Raw genomic sequence first — 12,075 nt, 5'->3', positions numbered from 1 at the left:
CGCCCCGCGTTCTCTGCAGAGAGCTGTACATTTTCAGATCAGGACGAAGCTTTTGTGCGTTTGTGTTTCACTTGTTGAAGTCGGACCCTCGGCCGCATCCTCCGTTTTCAAGTTGCTGCGTGGCGGGCCAGCGCGCTGACGAAATTCCAACCCCCCGTCTTTTGTCTCGGACGGTTCATTCGGAGGGACGCCTCCGTCCTCTTTCGAACCATTTTGCGGTGTCTCGCAATATCGCTTGCTTTCGCACGCTTTGCGCTGCAATCTCCCGTTAAATAATTCGTGAGGTTCCGTTCACTCTCCGGAAACGCGCAGCTCCCGACTGCCGCCATGGCTCTGTCTCCAGGTGCCGTCATTCGCGTCACTCGCCTCTCTTCCCTGCCGCCGCTGTCGACGGTAACAGATGTCGTCCTTTCCTACCTTGAACAGCATCTGAAATCCGCGGGAGGGTTTACTTTCTCAGTGTACCCCGACACATCGTCCAGTCCCGCGACCCCGTTTCGCATTGCCGTGGAGACGAAAAAAGGGGAGGCGCCTCGTCCGATCGCAGGTGGTGAGGCCTTGTCGGATTACGCCGCCGCGCGGTGCGTCGCCCGTCTAGCCGCTTCGACGGGCGGTGTTTTTGCTTGCCTCTTGAACGAGAACGGAGCGACGGAGAGTGCGGACGGCGCTGTCGACGCGTGCGAGCAATGGGCGGCCTTCTGCGGCGTTCCGGGGAAAACTCCCGAAGCTGCGGAACACCCTGGACTCACAGGTACTCGGCAGGCGAAAGGAAGAAACCCCCAGTCTCTTCGCCACAAAAAGAGCATTTCCATTGCCGAAGATACTGAACCGGTCGACGCGGGCGAGGGACGTTCCCCAAGGAGCCGAACGCGAGATCGCCGCTGTGTGTGCGGGGACATCGAGCGCTCGTTTCCTAAACGGGAACGGCGCCCCTCGATCTGAAACGCTCGGCCGCAGCTCCAGGTGTGCACATGCACACCGTACACAGCGAAGCCGTGGTATGGCGCGGATGCCTAGTGTTCGCGAGCGGGTCTCCTGGAGTTGTCTTCGCGTCAAACGCTGAATCTGCAAAGGGACTGCAGGCGCTGACTTGAACTCCGGGCGCGCAACAGATTTCTGAGGGCTTGCCATTGCATCCACCTTCACCGATCACATTTCCTTCTCACTGAGATACTTCAAAGGCTGCGTTCAGCTTACGTTCAACAACCAAGGGAGCAGAGTTCTCGCCTCCAATCCAATATAATATATATATATATATATATATATATAGAATGCGTATACATCTGTACGCGATGCTCCTTGCGGCGTCTCATGACGCCTTGTGGCGTTGGTGTGTACAGGCGCAGAGTGCGTCCCAAGGAAACCCGCGGGCATGAGTTTTGTTTTCTGAACTGTGTGTTTCTTGCTTGCGCTACGGCACGTGAAGCGTCGGCTCACATGGCTGTTCGGTGTCGGTGTACGTGCGAGGGTCTGGTGTCACGGCGATGCCGTTTCGGCTGGCTTCAACTAATCTATGTGTTTTCCACTCCAAAGGCGGAAGTTCGGATGCTTTTGCGGCTGGTTTCGGAGCGCATTTTGCAAACAGACACAGCGTTTTCCTATGTCCTCGGTGTCCTTTCTTGCAGCTTGCATTGAGTTCTTCACTCGCCGGTTTTCGACGTCCTCGGCGTTTCTCTGCAACACTCCGAACCCGTCCCTTGCGGATATGGCTCTTTTCGCTCTGCTCAAGACTCAGCCAGCCGCGCACACGGCACTGTTGTCAGCGCTTCGAACCTCGGGCGAGGCTGCGAAGCATTTCTCGGCCTGGTCTTCGTCCATTGCAAAGGCGCTCCCGGGGGCGACAACCCTGTCGGGCGCGGGCGTCCCTGACGGCAGCGCACAAGGCAACCGAGGCGAGATTTCGGGCGCGACCGGAGCAGGGGCAAGCCCCGAGTCGACGGACGGTCCTGACGCGACGGCGTCTGTGAATTTTTTGAAACAGATTGTCGAGGAAGATCTCCGCACCGGGAAGCACAAAAGCGTCGTCACGCGTTTCCCTCCGGAGCCGAATGGATTTCTGCATTTGGGTCACGCGAAGAGTGTGTGCGTGAACTTTGGCCTCGCCAAGGCCTTCGGAGGCAGATGTCACCTGCGATTCGACGATACCAACCCCGCGAAGGAGGAGACACGGTAAGTGGCGACACGTGTCCACGGTTTGCTGCAAACGACGCGCTAGAGTGGGACTGGACAAGGGACGGACAGTCGAGCGGGGTAGGAGTGAAGAAAAGACGACAGAGGAGAGACACGCGAGTGATGGAATCTGCAACAGAAGCGACAAGGATATTGCGTGCACGTCGAGACTTGGACGCGTTAGACGGCCAGGCCCGATGCTGGTCCTCCACTTTGAGTCATGCAGGAACGGGACGTCGATATTCACTGTCAAACGCGCGTTGATAAAACTCAAAGGGAAACCCCGGCATCGTGCCCGTGCTTGCGGGGTGGAGAGTGGAAAAACCGGTTAATGGGAATACGGCAAATACGAGGCAGCTGAAAACGTATTCGAGAACCCACAAAGGTGAAGCGGCTCCCTTTTCCGACCTGAACAGCATACCAAGGGATCAACTGTGGAAGACCACGTTCACGAGCCTGGTTGCTTCCTCGCAGGGTCGGACGCCCCAGGAGACAGACTGAGTCCGCGACGCACTTCGTGCGGCATATGTGGCCCTTGCGTGCAGTTCCCTTTTACCGCAGAGGGTGAACTGGGTGTCTGTCTGCTTTCGCCCTTTACACAGGTACATCGAGTCGATCCAAAGAGATATCAAGTGGCTCGGCGGCGACTGGGGAAATCACCTGTACTACGCAAGCGACTACTTCCAGCAACTCTACGACTGGGGTACGCAGCGCTCATGGGTGCCTCTCCCTCGGCTGAAGCTGATCGGGCCTCAAGGCAGCGTTTGTTCGTGGCCCGTCCCCTCGGTGTATCTTGTTGCTCACGCGCAGCTGGCGGTTTTCATCAGCTGCGCAGGTCGGCGTCGGTCGCTGTGTAGCAGCCGTCGGGAAGGCGGGCCGCTGCCGTCGCCGGAACCCGCGGGGTGTTTGTGCTGCGTGCGTTGCGCATCAAATGCCCGTTTCCGGCAGTTTCTCTGCTTGCTCAGTGCAGTGTCTCCGATGCTCGGCCGGGACAAGAAGCTCGGAGTTCAGTAGCCGTGGCGCTTAGCAGTCTGCCGCGGGTATGCCTTTCCCAGAGGCGCAGCACAGATGAGAAAGCCGCAGCGTTCAGGAGCTGTAGACGTGCGCAATCTGTGTTGTTTTGCCCTCGCTTAATTGCTCCTACAGCTGAGTTGCTGATCAAGAAAAACCTCGCCTTTGTTGATGATGATTCCTTGGAGGAAATCCGGCGAAAACGCGGCAGTATCTCACAGCCTGGAGAGAACAGTCCGTTTCGCGAACGATCCATTGAAGAGAACCTCGACCTCTTCAGAAGGTGCGTCGCTTGTGCAGCGCAAATAGAGCGGCGAAGGCAGAGTTCGCTCTCCTCCGGTTTCCTGCAGTTCCACTTGAACCGACAGAAGCGTCAGGTGTGCTCGCTGCGACCAAGGCGTCGAACTCGTGTCCGTGCAGTTCTCGTTGGAAAGGACGCCAAGACGGAGACTGTGGACTCTGCCGTTAGCCGGTGGTTTCCTCGCTGCTCAGGACGTCGCGTCTCTTTCGTGCTGCTGTCTTCTCTCCCTTGAAGTTTTTTCTCTCACTTCCTCTTCCGCCCGCACGGCTGCAGAACTGACGTTCCGAAGCTATCTTCCGGTCGAGGGCCCGTTGGCCGCGCCGTCCACGAGAAGCTAAGGCCTTTTTGACTCCGTGTTTCCGCAGGATGCGTGCGGGCGAATTCGAAGAGGGTAGCCGCGTGCTTCGCGCAAAGATTGACATGACGCACAGCAACATGAACATGCGTGACCCGATCCTCTATCGCATTCTCAAGAAGGAGCATCCCCGGACAGGTCGGGCGTTGGCGCAGAAAACCGTTGTGCTCACCGTATTCTCTCATGTCTCACAAAAATTGTGCGCGTCGAGCCCCAGTAGAGGCATCTCTGTGCATTCGGCGGGGCGCCGTGGTACCACCCTGCCTTTTTCTGCCTCTCTTGTGCACGTTTTCTGCCCTATCGAGGCGTACATATTTCCACCGATGGGCGTGGATGCATGTGAATCGGAGCATACACTAATCAGCATATAGGGAAATGTTCATGCATGGAGGGGACGCGCCAGCGCGCGCATATACGGATACACTTGCGCAGTCCGATGCTCAGAAAGGAAGCGTCTTCACGTAGGAACTCCCAACGAGCTTCATATGCATGCCTTTATATATGTATGTATATATATATATATATATATTTGTATATGCTGCAGTCATATGCATATCCAAAAAGAGGACTCTTTCGCGTTCGGCCCAGAGTACGTTTGGGTGTTTGTTTTGGTTCAAAGCGGCCAGCTAGTTGTTTCTCGTCTCGACTCTCAGTGTTTTTACGGGACTTGTTTCTGTCGTGCCCGTTGCATGTGTGGAAGGAGAGGAGAAAGGAACGTCTGTCCCGTTAGCTCTCCCTGAGGGGGTTTCGATAGAAGGTGGCTGCCTGGTGTCAGGTTCTGTTAGTTCCACGGTGTGCACACGCCGCTTCTGGACAGGCACGCGCATTCACTTCCTTTTGTGGGAATGGACCCGTGGGAAGAAAGCCAGCGGAGTCAGGAGTCCGGTGTCGCGCCCCAGGTGTGACGGCGGCTGGTGGTCAAAGAGCGGACGCGGTTGTGTCGGGGTTGGTCCCATGCACGCGTTCATGAGCTGCGGCTGTGTCAGCTACAGAACTGTTTCCTGGCTTCTTCGGTGGATGCGCGTTGCAGAAAACGTGCAGTCTGCTTTAGGCTTGTGCGGCGGATCGAGGGTTGTGCTCCGCCTCAGAAGCTGATCCAGCGGCCGCGCCCGTGTGTCAGAAGGCATCGCTGTCTTTTCCCGACTCAGAGGTTGTCGTGGCAGCGGATTGCGCCGTTCGAGCTGTGTCGCCTGCCGACGGCGCGCTCGAGGTGGGCTGAGGCGGTAGAGGGGAATGGCTGGACAGGACAGGGCTGGACAGGACAGGACAGGGCTGGACAGGCTGGCTAGTCGAGGCGATGGATGGTGCCTGTGCAGTCTGGTCCGTGGCTTCACAGGAAACCAGTGGGTGATTTATCCCATGTACGACTACGCGCATGGCCAGAGTGACTCCATCGAGAACATCACTCACTCCATCTGCACTTTGGAGTTCGAACTGCATCGCCCGCTCTACGACTGGTTCCAGGAGAAACTGGAAATCACACGGACAAGGCAGATCGAGTTTGCCCGCCTCAATGTCACGTACACGGTGATGAGCAAACGGTGAGGGACACAGCCAAATGAGGGTTGTGGACAGCCTTGGAAGCTGTCCGGCTTCTGAAATGTCGATTGGGGACCGGCCGCGGCGCGAAACGCCGTCCAGGGAGTGGAAGCCTATCATACTTGGAGCATGCAGGCTAAATCGGGGACTTGGCGTCTGCGGCGGTTGTGCGCTTGTCAACGCAGCGCCGTAACAACTAAGCAGGCCTCTTCCCACGGTCTGTGAGTGCTCTCGCAGCAGTCTGGTTCTGAATGGGGGGTGTAGCTTAGCATCGTGGCATCTCTTCCGAGGATCTGCCGCGACCTGCGCAATCTTTGCGGGGCACCAGGGTTGGTAGAACCTGTGACTTGTGCGTCACGTTCCTCTTGCATGCGTGGTTCGCAGAAATGAAGCTCCGTTCCCTGAGTCGCCCCGGAACGTCCTGTGTGTGTCCGTGGAGTGCCGCATGCGCATTTTCTTCACGCGGTCGCACGCTCCTTCGCGCGGTGGTCAAGAAACTGCAGCTCTTGAAAGATGGGGCTCACCTCAATCACAACCGTTGTCTGCTGCGCCCCCAACGTTCTTGCTTCCCGACTTCTTCCCCTGATGATTTCAGAAAGCTGCTGGCCTTGGTGACCGAGGAATGGGTGGAAGGATGGGACGATCCTCGTCTCCCGACGCTGTCCGGTCTGAGGCGCCGCGGTGTCCCGGCCAGTGCGCTGCGAGACTTTTGTGACAAGGTCGGAGTCGCCCGACGGGAGAGCACGATCCAAGTGGAGGTTTTGGAAAAGTGCATCAGGTGCGTTGTAGCTGGAAATGCTTCCGGCACGCGTCGTCCACTCCGCGTAGCTCCAGCGCAATTTCGTTTGGAGTTGACATGGTGTTAGGAGCAGACGGCGCGAGGGCGCTGAAACCTGAGAGGAGGAGCTGTGCTTCCAGCAAAAGTCGCGGGGGCGTAGCTCGAGAGCTCCTCCACAGCTCTTTTGAGTCTGTCTCCTTTCTGTGTGGACAGGGACGCGCTCCACCAAGTCGCTCATCGTCGCTTTGCTATCCAGGATCCGGTCGCTGTCACAATCACCAACTATGGAGACTCGGTTGAGACTGTCACAGCAGCCAACCACCCTGAGGATGAGTCTTTCGGCACGAGAGAGGTGAGTGCTGCGCGGGCATTTGGGTGCGATGCATGCAAAGGGAGTCGCAGATATGGATACGGTTTTCTCGCACACGCGTCCGTCAACTCAGGGCTTTTCAGACCTTCCGGTCGGCAGAGCTGGATTTGTGTGAGGGTCCGGAGGATATGTGTGGTAGACGCCACAGAAGACAATTCCCGGAGGCCGCTGTTTCAACGGAAACGCGGCGCGTCAGGCAAGACCGGTAGAACAGAGGCCGATGCTCTGAAGGGATGTCGACTAGCGGAAGCAGGGGCAGTCGGCTGTCCTGCCTGAAATCGACAAGGCGGACGCGTTGCCGCGTAGCTCTACGTAGCTTTTCTGCTTGTTATATGCGTCTCTTCTTGAATCTTGTTCAGCTCCATTTCAGCAAACGGCTGTACATTGACCGCGAGGACTTCATGGAGAACCCGCCGCCAGGGTACCGCCGTCTAGCCCCAGGTGCCGAAGTTCGTCTCAAGCACGCGTACTGGATTAAATGCGTGGACGTAAGTTCGGATCTTCTCTTTTCTGCAAGGACATGACCGTCCATTGCTCTAAGGGCCAGCCGCCGGGACGCGCGTCTCTCTCTCTGCCTTTGATTCGGTTTGTGTGCGCTGGGACGCAGTTCTGGATGCACTTGTGCGTTTGCCGAGCCGGAGGTTGATTCGGCGCCTGCCTCAAGCGGTGTGTGTGTGTGTGTGTGTCTCGATGATCTTCAGGTCATCAAAGATGCCAGCGGTCTCGTGACGGAGCTTCTGTGTACCCACGACCCGCAAACGAAGAACTGCTCTGTTGCCCCTGATGGCCGCAAGGTCAAGGGCACCATCCACTGGCTGTCTGAAAAAGACGCCGTGCCGTAAGCAGACCGGCAGATTGTTAGCGGAATGAAAATGGGGACCCGGCGCGTGCGCTGCCTGTGCCAGGTCGTACTTCTCGAGTTTCCCCCCAGAAGGCAGCTTTTGCTCTCCCTGTTTTTGCGTGGGGGTCTGGGGATGGTGTCTCTCCGGTGCTGCCGGGGCAGTTCATTGCAGCCTGGTGGCGCAGGGATTTTCCCACGCAACGGAAAAACCTCCGCTGTGAATTCCTTTTCAGTGCAGAGATCAGGATTTTCGGTCGGTTGTTCACGAAGGCAAACCCTGAGGAGGAAGACGAGAGCAATCCTAACGCAAGTTGGCGAGACAACATCAACAAAGAATCGCTGAAGGTACGTCCCGCCCGCGGTTGCTCTCGTTTTCGGCAGTCTCCACCAATTCTCGCACGAGGGGCAAAGATCGGAGGCAAACTCAGGGCGGATCTCTCCGAGAGCAGAGTGATGTGCCAAGCCGTGCAACGCAGCCCGTTTCGGACTGCCTTTCCTCCGTTTGCTCTTTCAGGTCTACAACGGCTTCGTGGAGCGATCGGCTGCCGACTCGGTGGCGTTCCCGCCGCAGTCTTCGCTGCAGTTTGAGCGCCTCGGCTTCTTCACTCCTGACGGCTCGACGTTGCCTGAGGACGCGGCAAGGAACAAAGCGAGTACTACGCCGGTGTTCAATCTCACAGTTGCGCTCCAGGAAGGCTTCACTGCGACAGACGACGCGGACAAGGACAAAATGAAGCAGCAGGATCGATTGGCACGAGAGAAAGCTGCTCTCGAACGCCAAAAGAAGAAAGAAGAAAAAGAGGCGCGGAAGAAGATGAAGGAGCAACAGCAAAAAGCTTAGCTGTAGTCCCGGACCGTCGTGCAACACTTTCTCGCTTTTTAGGTACATCTTGATATCCAAGCATGTTTTAGATGTGGTGAAAGGAAGTCACACTTACGCCCCGTGGGTTGGTTGCAACGGCCACGGGGGGCTGTAGTGAAAAAAAAACGTATGCACGTGAACTAGAATGTTGTCATGCTTTGTTGCACGCTCGCTTCAGTTTGTTTTGGTTGCCGGCTGCAGGAAACTATGTCACGACGGTATCGACGTTGACAAAGTCAGCGCGTGCTTCTTTTTTGAGGCAGCTTGCTGTAGATAGCGTCGGTTTACCGTATGCAGTTTGGCGCCTCTGTTGAAAAATTGCGGAGTCGAAAAAACGCTCCATTTCTCCTGGAGGCCCTGGAAGGCCACTTACAGCCCAGAACAGCTCCAGGGCAGTTGGTGTGTGAATTCGCTAACAATGCGACAGAGGAACGGTTCTCCGCTGTTCGCATAGGGCTCAGCCTAACGCTACAGACAACCATGTAGATCTGCACGTCCACAAACACTGAAGGGTGCGCTGCTTTTCCGATTGTACCGATATTTCGTTAGAGGCGTAGACGAATTGGCGCTGCGTTGAAAAGACGTTGTGTGGAGGCACTGCGAAGTTTGTGTATCGGTTGCCCAGTGGAAAAGCTAGTGAAGCAGGTCCAGATCGAGGCGCCAGATATTGCGGCAGAGTACACGAACTGAATTGATTGAGTAGGAAACTTGCGAGGCGTGTAATTCAAAGAGACATTTCTGTTGCAGTGTCTCTAGTTGTGCCGTTTATAATAAAGGTCTGGCGACACGTTTAGGACGGCCATGAACGACGCGGTGAACTTATGTCCGTTGGAGGGGCGCCTGCATGTGGATCAAGGGCCCGACAGCATCAGGCTAGACGGCCGCTTGAACGCACGTCCCCCCCGCAGCCGTATCTGCTACACTATTCGGCACAGTTTATGATCGTATGTAGCGCTCTAAGGGAGGATACTCTTCCTGTCGGCGTTCACAACGTTGCTGGTACACCCTTTCCTTCTGCTGCTGAACGGGGGCGGCGACCGCCATGGACGTCCCCTAAACGTTCGAACATTTTGAGAGAGTATAGGATGTACTGTGGAGACTGCCACACGTGAGAGGGGTTGATGCTTCTCGTAAGTTCGCTCAGTGGGAAACTGGGATTGGGAGCTCGAGTACGCGTGCGCTGGAGCAACCCGGGCTGATATGAGCACTGTGTTCTACAACTGTTTAGACATGCGCATATCAAAGGTAGGTGTGCAGATGAAGCTGCGCAGTGACTATCCCGCCAGAAGAGCAATTGCTTTCGGATGGTAGAGCATCCACAGGCGAGGTGAAGCCGCACAGGGCCGATCAGTGGGGGGGGAAGACACGGTTGCCTTTTTTTTGCCTCTGACAGATCGCCTTGTAGCGACAGCTTAGATACCCGCCAGAAAGCGAAGTTAGGGTGCACAAAACTCCTGCAATATACTGAAGCTTTTCCTCGGTCAATCACAAGAGAGAAATAGGTTGGCCGGCAGCCCGCCAGCACGGCCGTACAAGCGACACGGACATGTTGCTGCGTGGTCATTATCATTTGGTCACGTGTTTCGAGTTCCCAATAAGGAAACTCGAGGTGTTCCGGCTACACGCAGAATCCCAGATGCCACGCATGTCTCTCTTTTCTCGAAAGAATCGAGGTTTTTGCTGATCACAAGTGATTTGGGGATCTCAGATCCATGTGCGATACTGATAATATACCAGTCCGCGTTCCGCATTGCCACTTTCTATTTTTGCTTCGTTGCATGCTGCAAGCATTCGCGGGATGCATGCGTTCCTCGGACGTAATTTTTTTTGCGCCTTCTACCTTTCGGCGCCCTTCTTTCTGTGTGCTGAGCATTCTTGTTTCTCCACGGTCTATTTTCTCTTGCGCACGCGCGCCGTCTTCCGGATTAGGAGGGTCCGGTATTCTCACATTCGTTTCCTTAGTTGGTCCTCATCCCTTGGCATCCAACCGGTAGGCCGCCCCGGAGGCTCTCGATACCATTGTTGCCGCCGTTCTAGCTCCACTTTCTGTCTGTCAAACACCCTTTCTGTGCTCTTGGTACTTTTTTATGGAGCTTTGTAGCTTGATTCGTGGAAATACGTGCCATGCGGTCGGTTCTCCGCAAGCTGCTGGGTCCACCCTTGATGAGACTCTTCACGAACCGTTTGTGTGACGGAAGGCTGAACAGCAACACCAGGGAGAAATGCGCGGCTTTTCCATTGCCGTCTCGTGGAATACCGTGTGCGTCATAACAAGTTCTGGATCCCCCTGGAGGAATGAATCCCTGACAAGTCGAAGAAGTGGAGCATCAAACTGTACCATTCTAAATCTAGTCAGTTTCGCTTGCTTTTCCCGGTGCCCAGATCCTCGTGTATGTGGAATCGTGTTTCACGCTCCGTACAAGCTTTTTTCACACTTTCAGGGACTGGATTGTCTTTGCGGGGGGAAAGCAGGCCCCAGAGAAAGCTGCACGGGCGACTGTCGGCTGTGTCCCTGTCTATCTCGAAAGAAATCTGCACCACTGCGGTTGTGTGTTAATTGGAATGTGCCATCTCAGAGATCTCTTCGCGCTCGCCCCCTGGCGTCCCAGTAGCTCTCCCCAAGTCTGTGGATCCCGTCAACATGGTTGCGGCGTTGAAGGGAGTCCTAGTGAAGTGGTAAGACCTCGTTCGCCTCACCCAAGCGGGGGTTTCTCTTCCCTAGTGCAACTGTCTCTTCTGAAGAGCAAACAGGGAACTCAGCTGAGGCGCGCAATACCGTTCTTGAGGCTGAGCTATAGAGTGACCAAGCAGTTCGCTGGTGCGTCTGTGTCGGAGTGAGTTGCCAGACTCTCAAGTGTTATCCCACTCCGCAGCGTTCATGGCTGCTTTCCATGTTACCCCGCAGCGATCCGCCAACGATGGAAATTATTCGGCTGCTCAATGAGACACGGGACTTCATCATTGAGCAACTGAACGAGGAGTACGTGCTGTGCAGAGAGTGCGTCTTCGATTTTCTCGAGGTAAGCCATGCAGTGTGCTCGTTGGGCAAGCACTCGCGTGGTCTTAGACCTGTCTTGTAGAGCGTTCGCACGGCGGTCACGGTGCCTCCACCCAGTACGATTCTCGCAGTTTGAGTCTGAAATCCAAAAAGTGCGCGTAGAGCGACGCAAAAAGGGTGTGCGAGAAACTAAGTTTCTCCAGCAATAAAGACGACTGGGAGGCGTGTGTGGATTTCACCAACAGGAAGAAGTGACGAAGCGCCTCGAACTGGCAGAGCGTCAAACAGCGGAGCTCCAGCGTGAGCTTCGGCAAGCCCGACAACAGGCGCAGCCACTCGCGCAGGATCAAGACGAATGAGCTCCGGTTCCTGTGTCCACTGTTTGGTGTCTTCCCTGAGAGTCGTGGAATAGTGACTGGCTATTCGAGCCTCGTCTTCCATCACGTCGACGGAACACCCATGCCTTCCGAGTGCTACAGATCTTGGGAAAGAGCAGTATGTGTCCCTCGCCGACGCTTTAGACAGGGAAAGTCTGCTGGTAGGATTATCTCTTCCAGCGGTGGAACACTAGCTAAAAAACCCCATCCCGAGCGGTGGAAGCTACGTTATCAAACGTTCAGCACGGTTTTTCCCCGTTCGGACCGCCGAACGGAGAAGGCGTGCATGTTCGCGCAGTGGAAGTTATAGTGTCGAATGCCTGTTGCAGCGGGTGCCAGGGGCGGGTCCGGTTCACTCCTGAAGTTTGGAATTGTGACTGGCCCTGTCACTGTAATTTTTGTGACTGGACGTGAAGGGGAATCAAGCGGGTTTTATCGGGTCACATTAGCTCTTTTTTTGATGTTGAATTTACT

At 55.8% G+C, this 12,075-nt stretch overlaps 3 protein-coding genes across 3 annotated transcripts; all 3 read left to right on the top strand.

Moving 5' to 3' along the window:
• Window positions 1–327: 327 nt before the first annotated feature.
• On the top strand, window positions 328–4,207 carry NCLIV_062230 (Glutaminyl-tRNA synthetase,related; the record flags this gene model as incomplete). The annotated part of the gene is made up of 5 exons (XM_003885774.1): window positions 328–751; window positions 1,626–2,169; window positions 2,772–2,872; window positions 3,316–3,463; window positions 3,847–4,207. 5 exons carry the CDS (start codon window positions 328–330, stop codon window positions 4,205–4,207), a joined length of 1,578 nt encoding a protein of 525 aa, XP_003885823.1.
• A 988-nt stretch (window positions 4,208–5,195) lies between these two features.
• On the top strand, window positions 5,196–8,205 carry NCLIV_062220 (Glutaminyl-tRNA synthetase,related; the record flags this gene model as incomplete). The annotated part of the gene is made up of 7 exons (XM_003885773.1): window positions 5,196–5,377; window positions 5,971–6,153; window positions 6,367–6,505; window positions 6,883–7,011; window positions 7,225–7,361; window positions 7,598–7,709; window positions 7,879–8,205. The coding sequence occupies 7 exons, from the start codon at window positions 5,196–5,198 to the stop codon at window positions 8,203–8,205; spliced, it is 1,209 nt and encodes a 402-aa protein (XP_003885822.1).
• Window positions 8,206–10,867: 2,662 nt separating this feature from the next.
• On the top strand, window positions 10,868–11,583 carry NCLIV_062210 (putative REX1 DNA repair domain-containing protein; the record flags this gene model as incomplete). Its single annotated transcript, XM_003885772.1, has 3 exons — window positions 10,868–10,902; window positions 11,132–11,246; window positions 11,470–11,583. 3 exons carry the CDS (start codon window positions 10,868–10,870, stop codon window positions 11,581–11,583), a joined length of 264 nt encoding a protein of 87 aa, XP_003885821.1.
• Between the last annotated feature and the right edge of the window lie 492 nt (window positions 11,584–12,075).

This window comes from Neospora caninum, chromosome XII (genome assembly GCF_000208865.1).
Source record: "Neospora caninum Liverpool complete genome, chromosome XII".
Taxonomy (NCBI): Eukaryota; Apicomplexa; class Conoidasida; order Eucoccidiorida; family Sarcocystidae; genus Neospora; species Neospora caninum.
This window is presented reverse-complemented; position numbering and strand designations above follow the sequence as displayed.